The 9,226-nt window shown below is 43.9% G+C and overlaps 1 protein-coding gene and 1 long non-coding RNA gene across 3 annotated transcripts in view; both read right to left on the reverse strand.

Annotated features, from left to right (window-relative positions):
* Positions 1–2,345: 2,345 nt before the first annotated feature.
* LOC105504703 lies at positions 2,346–4,430 on the reverse strand. Its single transcript, XR_001000648.1, has 2 exons — positions 3,214–4,430; positions 2,346–2,931 (listed from the first exon to the last, which is right to left on the reverse strand). It is a non-coding gene; the product is annotated as an uncharacterized LOC105504703 (long non-coding RNA).
* The window catches only part of LOC105504707 (rab5 GDP/GTP exchange factor), a 77,450-nt gene continuing 72,654 nt past the window's right edge, over positions 4,431–9,226 (reverse strand). For both annotated transcript variants that reach the window (XM_011932235.1, XM_011932242.1), the window contains 2 exons: positions 8,686–8,942; positions 4,431–5,169 (listed from right to left, as the gene is read on the reverse strand). In XM_011932235.1, the coding sequence (XP_011787625.1) occupies positions 4,771–5,169; positions 8,686–8,942 (656 nt within the window). In that variant the 3' untranslated portion in view covers positions 4,431–4,770. The remainder of the gene's footprint in view (positions 5,170–8,685; positions 8,943–9,226) is intronic.

The following is a 9,226-nucleotide window of genomic DNA, read 5'->3' on the forward strand; positions in this document are numbered from 1 at the left end:
TCTCGACTCATTGCAACCTCTGCCTCCTGGGTTCAAGTGATTCTCCTGCCTTAGCCTCCTGAGTAGCTGGGATTACAGGCGCCCAACACCATGCCCAGCTAATTTTTGTATTTTTAGTAGAGATGAGGTTCGGCTATGTTGGTTAGGCTGGTCATGAACTCCTGACTTCAGGTGATCTGCCTACCTTGGCCTCCCAAGGTGGTGGGATTACAGGTGGGAGCCACTGCCCTCAGATGGTGAGTGATTTTTTTATTGTATCTTGAAAGTTTGGGGTGTTATATTAGGAGGCTCTCAATCTGATTTAAATATTCTTTAGCCAACATCACACTGGTGGGAAAAGGGAGTTGCGACCTCATTACCACAGATGGAGGTAGAAATCCAGGCTCCCCTCTCAGCCCCGACCAATACCACAGAGAGGGTGGAGAGGGCAGGAACAAACACTTCATTCTCACCAGGCAGGGCTGGAAGTTCAGTCTCCACCCAACCTCTACTGACACTGTGGAGAAAGGGAGGCGCCCTACATTTCCAAGAGCAGGAAAGGAGGAATTTCAGGTTCCCCATTCAACATTTTTTAACACACAGCGGAACCTGGGGGAAAAAACTAAGTATAAATTTCTTTTTTTGGCGGGGCGGGGCATGGAGGCTCATGCCTGTAATCCCAGCACATTAGGAAGCCAAGAGTTTTGCTTGAGCTCAAACTCTTGCTTGAGCCCAAGAGTTTAAGACCAGCCTGGACCGCCAGGCGTGGTGGCTCACACCTTGTAATCCCAGCACTTCAGGAGGCCGAGGCAGGTGGATCACGAGTTCAGGAGATCAAGACCATCCTGGCTAACATGGTGAAACCCCATCTCTACTAAAAATACAGAAAATTAACTGGGCGTGGCGACACACACCTGTACTCCCAGCTACTTGGCAGACTGAGGCAGGAAAATCACTTGAACCCAGGAGGTGAAGGTTGCAGTGAGCTGAGATTGCACCACTGCACTATAGCCTGGGTGACAGAGCAAGACTCCATCTCAAAAAAAAAAAACAACAAACAAAAAAACCCAGCCAGGACAACATAGTGAGAGTCTGTCTCTATAAAAAATTTAAAAATTAGCTGGGTGCAGTGGCGCACATGTGTAGTCTCAGCTACTCAGGTGGCTGAGATGGGAGGCTAGCTTGCGCCCAGGAGGTCCAGGCTGCAGCAAGTTATGTTCGCACCACTGCACTCCACAGCCTGGGTGACAGAGCCAGACCCTATTCCCTCCCCACAAAAAAAAAAAAAAAAAAAAAAAAATTTCACGATGGCAGCTACAAAGCCCTAAAGTTCAAGCACAGGACCCTATGTAGCCACACCTTTGTGCTTCTCACTCAATTTTCTGTTTTTCATATTGATCCTGAAAGCTCTTGTTCTCCATAGATGATTTATATGTTTCTATTGCAAATTGATTTTTTCTCCATAATGTTTGCTAAGTGGTTAGTAATGGTATATAGGAAAGTCATTTTGTACAGTTAGCTTTTATGGCTATTTTAGAATTTCATCTCTCACTAATATAGAGATGAAATTCTATAGTTTCAATATAAATTCTCTTGGGTTTTCTTTTTTTTTTTTTTATTTTTTCAAGACAGGATCTCAGGCTGGCATGCAGTGGTGAGATCACAGCTCACTGCCACCTCAAATTCCTGGGCTTAGGTGATCTTCCCACTTTAGCCTCTGCACTAGCTGGGACTACAGGTACACACCACCACGCCCAGCTAGTATTTTTTGTAGAGAGGGGGGTCTCTGCAAAATGTTGCTGACGTTGCTCTCGAACTACTGGCCTCAAGCAGTCCTCCTGCCTTGCCTCCAAAAGCGATTACAGGCGTGAACCACCACACCCAGCCTTCTCTTGAGTTTTCTACATAAAATAACCATCTACAAATAATAGCTATCATTTTTTCTAAGTTTGGACAACAACCCCATGAAGCAGTAATATTATTAACCCCATTTCACAGCTGACGGATCTCAAACAAGAGATTTGTTTAGGGCCAATGAGCTAATAACTAGCAGAATAAAATTCAAAACCAAATCCAAGTCTTCCAGCTCCAGAGTTCACGTCCTCACCACCAGACAATAATAGCTCTATACTGATTATGTTAACTCCTTTCTTCTCTACTTTTATGTCTGTTTAAAGACTGAGTACCTTGGTAGAACTGCCAGAACAAGGTTGATTGTGGTGACAGCAAATATTCTTCTTGTCTTCTTAATTTTAACTGGCAAATGTCTCTCATGTTTCATTTTTAGGTATAGCTTAACCAGAAAACCTCTGTAGCATGAGAATATTAATAATAATGTATATTTTCCTAAGAAAGAACCAAATCAATTTTTGGAAGAGGGATGGATTATGAAACTTTATTGATAAAGACTTCTGTTCCAAAGGTGTATTCCATTCACATTTACCCTACATAAAATACCAACACCTTCTTGTTGCAAAAACAGAAACTCTGGCCGTTGTATTGATGCTGACTTAAGAAAAATAGAAACCTCTATATAAGGCAAGAGTCCATACCAGAAGAATTTAACCAATATGAGATACTTCCAAAAAAAATCAATTCAATGACCTACTTTATGGTATGTAAGAGACCCAAAAAAGTCAGCTTTTGAGGGAAGTTGATATGCAGTTTACTGAACAAACAGAGTGTACAGTAACTAAAAGAACTGTGTATTTCCAGGGGGAATTAAGACCACATATCTGGATTCACACCTAAAAGCACATAGAAAATTAAACCAAAGAAAGGGAAGTTTTTTACTGAAATCACTTGGGCCCAGGTTATTCTATATGAAGATTCTCACTGGCATTTGATAGTAACTCATCACCTTCTGTGCGAGCCTGGGAACCAGCTGAGTGAACTGCTTCCTGTCTTCAGTGCGTGATGACACAGATGTGTCAAGCTTGATAGACCTTACATGTAAATTTTTTTTTTGAGACGGATGAGACGGAGTCTCGCTCTGTCGCCCAGGCTGGAGTGCAGTGGCGCTATCTCAGCTCACTGCAAGCTCCGCCTCCCGGGTTTACATCATTCTCCTGCCTCAGCCTCCCGAGTAGCTGGGACTACAGGCGCCCGCCACCTCGCCCGGCTAGTTTTTTGTATTTTTAGTAGAGATGGGATTTCACTGTGTTAGCCAGGATGGTCTTGGCCTCCCAAAGTGCTGGGATTACAGGCTTGAGCCACCGCGCCCAGCCCTTACATGTAAATTTAAGAATAAGAAGTTTTATACCCACCCTGGTGTTATTCCAAAATTACTGCTCTGCAATTTTGGGCTCCATCCTTAGGAAGATACTGGAAAAGCAAGGGAACCTTTCTCAGCTGCCTGTGTGAAGTGACGCTGTTCCAGAACGGTGCCCTGGGACCTCATGCACTATATTTCACAAGTATAGCTGCATAATCTAAGGAAGTCACTGAATGGAAGAAGAATCATCAATGGTATATTTAGGTTATGGAAGGTTCCTCTGAGATAAGAAAAGGTTCTACAATGCAGGTAGCTGTTGAGCCTCCTAAATATTTTACTCATTTAGTTAACATCACACTGTGCATTGAGTGCAAGATTCTTTGGTTACACCATATTAACCACCAGGAGGATAACTCCTGGTTTGTAAAAGAGATCAGTGGTTCTTAATGGAGGGTGATATGGCCCCAGGAGACATCTGACTATGTCTGGAGAGAACTGTTCACAGCTCTGGGGGGTGCTACTGGCATCTAGTGGGTATGGATGGCAGGAATGTTGCTGAACATTCTACCAGGCACGGGGTGGCCCCACGGCAAACACCTCTCAGGCCACTAAAGTGAATAGTCCCGAGGCTGAAATGTGCTGAAAGAGGTTCAGAAAATGTGTCTGGATTGTTGGCGAGTAAAATGTACATTATGGAGGCTGCAAGGTGCTCCCTGCATCTCACACCTGAGGGACCCCATCAACTCTTACCATGAGAGGCCAGTTCATTCCTGCCTTCCATTCCAGGCCCAGTGCCTGCTCCTTCTCACTGAAGAACCCAACAGAGATTTGCTGAATGAATGAGGGAAAAATAAGCTAGAAGCATGGTTTAAAGTCTTCCATTGACTACATTAAACAGCAATTTTATGTGGCCTAAAATTTATTCTGAACCTTAGTGGTGTCATAGTCTCTGACTATATAGAATCTCAAAGTTAGGGCTAACACTTCTTAAAGATGGAGTGCACATCTTAAGGGGAGTTTGTCTAAACACTTCTCGAGTCATTTCAGTAGGACAAACCAAATAAAATGGTGCTAAAGGCAAACATTCAATATACTTCATTTTAAACTAAACAATTAACATATAAAATGCCATGCACAGCAGACACCATTCTTTTTTTTTTACATATTTACAATTTTACATATTTACTTATCAATATAATTTCTATCTTTACAATTATAAAATTATTTCAAACTGTGGACATACACTTTGTAGCATTAAAAGGCAATTATTTACCAAACCACAGTGAATGCCAGAGGAAACACATAGGAAAATCATGGAGGGAAAAAAGATTTGAGACAAAATTTGCACACAAGCCTTAAATGAATCTGTATCAGTAACTCAAATAAATAGTATTTTATTATTAACTAAGCTTCCCCTGCTAGGAAAAACAAAACAAAACAATCCCCATATACTGTACCTTTAAAAATGCTCTGACATTTATAAGCAATTTAGTTACATTCTAGATCCCAATCAGTTGAGTGTAGTAAGGGCTACCTACAATTTAGGCTCAAATAAATACTCTCCATGTAAACTGTGATCATCCTGCATAAACTTGAGGTTGCAGTGGTGGAGGAAGTTTATCATTTTCAATGTTTTCAGAGTCAATAGCTGCTAACGGTTGATTTGGAGGCTTAATTTCCAGCGGGTATTTCTCAACAATGTCTTGAACTTCTCTTGTAATTCCATCTGTCCAATCTATGAGGTCTTTTTCCAGTTTCTTGGCTTCATTCATGATCCTTTCTTGTCGTTCATTCAACTGAGACAGGAGATCCAAGTTCTTATACATTTGCTTGACGCCTAAGCAAGCATCAGGAGACCAACTCTCAGCTTCTTGCTTCCTGGGAGAGGTCTGGCCAGACATGTAGCGATCAAAATCCTCCTGACTTAAATTCAAAGACTGGGCATCTAACTTCTCAATGAAAGCCACGGCACAGCACTACAGGAAGAGGACATTAATATAGTCATATTAGGAAAGCTATGTATACTCGAATCCATTTGTAAAAGTCTTTTGATCACAGAGAATTTAAAATAGAAGCAAAAGTAAACAAAACAAACTCATGAACTTCCGTGTAATTCAGCCTCAAAAATTACCTACTCCTATCCCCGGTCATGCTTCCTGTACACTCCCAGGAGCTCTGGGGCCAATGTCTGGGTGCAGCCTCCCCATGTGCACCATGAAGCCATTCTGTCTGAGTCTTCCCAGACCTGCTATCCCCACCCAGGATACAGTCCCCGAGTAGGTGTGGTACCTCAAGACACTGGTGTGGCACATGGACCTCTGATCCTCAAATAAATATTTTAACACCAAGTGGTTAAAAGAACAGCTCCAGGCCGAGCCCGGTGGCTCAAGCCTGTAATCCCAACACTTTGGGAGGCTGGGACGGGTGGATCATGAGGTCAGGAGTTTGAGACCAGCCTGGCCAATATGGTGAAACCCGATCTTTACTAAAAATACAAAAATTAGCTGGGTGCAGTTATGGTGCCTGTCATCCCAGCTACCTGGGAGGCTAAGGCAGGAGAATCACTTGAACCTGGGAGGCGGAGGTTGCAGTGAGCCAAAATCATGCCACTGCACTCCAGCCTGGATGACAGAGCAAGACTCTGTCTCAGGAGAAAAAAAAAAAAACAAAAAACAGCTCTGAAGCGACAGAACCTGAGTTGACTGTCACCTCTTTCACTTAACAACAGTGAGTGACCCTGGGAAAGTTACTTAAGCTCTCTGAGGTTTCTGTACCTGTAAATGAGGGAAAATACCATCCAGATTTATTGTGAGAATTAACAACATAACACGTGTCACGGGCTTCCAAGAGGCCTGCAGTGAGCAATGAATACACGGTAGCAATTACTAGTACGGAAATGCCACTGCAAATGCCCAATTCAACAGACATCTGAGCCGGGTGTGTTGGCTCATGCTTATAATCCCAGCACTTTGGGAGGCCTGAGACCTGGAGTTCGAGACCAGCCTGGGAAACAGTTGGGGTGGAAACCTCATTTCTGGAAAAAAGGAATAAAGAAAAAGAAAAACGTGATTCATCCAAGGAGAACGGAAGCGCACGCCCATCTGGCTCAATGTGTGTGTGGAGCTGCTGTGGCCTCTGTGACTGGAGAGAGGAGGTGATTCTAACTCCTCACTTAGGTGAATGGAGACATGGCATGGCCACTAACAGAAATAAAGAATACTGGAAAAGAAACAAACATCTGAAGGGGACGTAGCTCTGAACAAATTATATTTGAGGTGCGATACAAGTGTGAGGTCAAGACAGGTGACACAGAGCTGTGGGTCATCACTGCACAGGTGAGTGACAGCTCTTTGACAGAGGAGATGGTGCAGGAAGAGATGCGGAGACGATGGAGTCCCAGGGAATGACACAATTCAAGGTGGAAGTAGAAGACACAGACTTTACAAAGAGACAAGGAAGTAGTGGGATTGTAGAAGCCAAGGAACAACACAAGTGGCAGAACAAAGGACTCATGGAGAGTGCTATGAGAAGCGAAGGAAGATGAAGGCTGCGAGTGTCCGCGGGGTTTGTCAGCTGGAAACTTTTTACTTTTGCCAGAGCAGTTTCATTGGAGCAGTGGGTGCAGGAGACAGACTCTGAGTCAGGTCAGAAGAGGATGAAGAGGGAAGGCACAAATGTACTTAAGGCTGCAGGCCAAGGGCCCTAGAAGCTGCTGAGTATGTGTGAGCCAGCCACCTCTATTGTCAGTGACTATGGCTATGCTTGAATGTGTCCTGGTCCTCCTTCACTTCTCTCACTACCTGCCATGTCCACACTTCTCAGGGACTTCCAGGTTGTCTGACCCGCTCTGGATAAAGAGCTGAATCCAAAAGGCTCTTCCCTCGCAGGCAACTGTATGTTTCATTTATATTAAGAAATATGAGGCCAGGTGCGGTGGCTCATGCCTGTAATCCCAGCACTTTGGGAGACTGAGGTGGGTGGACTGCTTGAGGCCAGGAGTTCGAGACCAGCCTGGCTAACAAGGTGAAACCCCGTCTTTACTAAAAATACAAACATTAGCCGGGCATGGTGACACACATCTGTAATCCCAGCTACTTGGGAGGCTGGGGCATGAGAATCGCTTGAACCCAGGAGATGGGAGGTTGCAGTGAGCTGAGATCACACCACTGCATTCCAGCCTGGGTGACACAGTGAGATTCCATCTCAAAAAATAAAAATTAGAAAAAGATATATGAGTACTTCTAATCTCATTCTATATGGGCCACTTAAACTTTTTTAATACTACGGATTAAACCACCATGTGCCTGGGAGGATGGAAAACTGTGTGAATAAAGGTGAAAGCATCTGATCAAGAGCATTCCCAAGTCCCTCCACCTGCAAATCACACTCCCGAGATGCTGGTGACTACAGTAACACGTAGCTGAACACAATGGTGGAGGGTGATGAGTGATGGGGCAGGTCCAGGTTTGAAGGAACCTGAGGCTTATACAATTTTTGGAATCTACTTACAGGAAAAGGAAAAAAAGTGACAAATACAAAAGTAGGTATAAATGTGAATATATACTTAGAATCTAGAAATAAATCATGACATATTTTTAGAGTCTCAGGGATTCAAGTACCTGTTTTGAGACATTTTTTGGCAATTTATCAGAAATGCCCCCTATGCATCCTGGCTTCCCCTCCCCACCTCTTAGTTCCCAGGCTCTCAACACAAAAAACCAAGTCCATAAGCTGCCCCAAGGCTCCAAATTCATTAGCTTCACAGTACATTCCCTCGAAAGCAAATAAGCAGAGTTTAGTAGGAAGAAAAAGGAAGAATTCAGGTCAGGAGTGGCAGCTCATGCCTGCAGTTCCAACTCTTAGGGAGGTCGAGGTGGGAGGATTGCTTGAATTCAGCAGTATGAGACCAGCCTGGGCAACATAGCGAGACCCCATTTCTAAAAAAAAAAAAGAAAGAAAAAAAAAAAAAGAAAAATTTGGCCCGGTGTGATGGTGCATGCCTGTGGTATCAGCTACACAGCAGGCTGAGGTGAGAGGACTGCTTGAGCCCAGGAGGTCAAGGCTGCAGTGAGCTATGATTGTACCACAGAACTCCAGCCTCGGTGACAGAGTGAGACTCTGTAGTAGAATGAATGAATGAATGAATGAATGAGGGAAATATTCAGCCTTATTAACTCAAATATAATTTGTCTTATTCATGGTTGAAAAGGCCCAGCCAAATGAAGGACTCTTCTACCCAGGACCGTGGGGAGTGATGCCCAACGCATGTCATCTGTTTTCATAGGACAAACACAAGCTCTGCTCAAGTGCTGGGAGGCAGAGTGTCTGTATGGCCTGGTCCTTGTGCTCCCTGATGCAAAGTGAGCTTCCTCAGCCATGCTGCCTTCTCAAACAGGAGCATTCACCTGTCATGGGCCTGAGTCACCTGTCACATCCCCAAAGCCACCACCTTCCTAGTCCTTCTCTACAACACCAAGAACTCACTTACTCACCAGATTGGTGAAATAGTAGCCATCCTCTCCAGTCATCAGTCGGCTTGGATTGCAGAAGCGTGTGATGTACTGGATATTAGACTGAAGGCGTGGGGGGTTGCCCTTCAAAACGATGTAGATGAGGGTGGGGAGGAAGTCATCCGCTGACGCCGGCTCGTTCTTGGTGATCTTGATGGCATTGAAGATGTGCTTGCTGCACTTGGTGATGCAGGCCAACTTGTCTCGAGGCACACGCTTGGAATCCATTTCAATGATATCTACAAAGCAGAAAAGACAGTATTTCCCATGAGAAAAGAATCACAAAAAAGAAGCAATAGGAAAATCATGTTTTATCTCTAAAGTTATGAAGGAATCCTCACTAACCGCCTTTCCAGCAGTTAACTTGGTGTATACATGACTTACTAAATATGATCTCATACTCACAGAAAACAGAACCAAGAGCCAGGTACTACACAGTGCGCCCTACAAGCACATTTCTCTAATCCTCAGATTATGCAATGGATACTCATATTTTTTTCTTTCTCTTTTTTTTTTTTTTTTT

The sequence above is a fragment of the Colobus angolensis genome, unplaced genomic scaffold (genome assembly GCF_000951035.1).
Source record: "Colobus angolensis palliatus isolate OR3802 unplaced genomic scaffold, Cang.pa_1.0 Scaffold122, whole genome shotgun sequence".
Taxonomy (NCBI): domain Eukaryota; kingdom Metazoa; phylum Chordata; class Mammalia; order Primates; family Cercopithecidae; genus Colobus; species Colobus angolensis.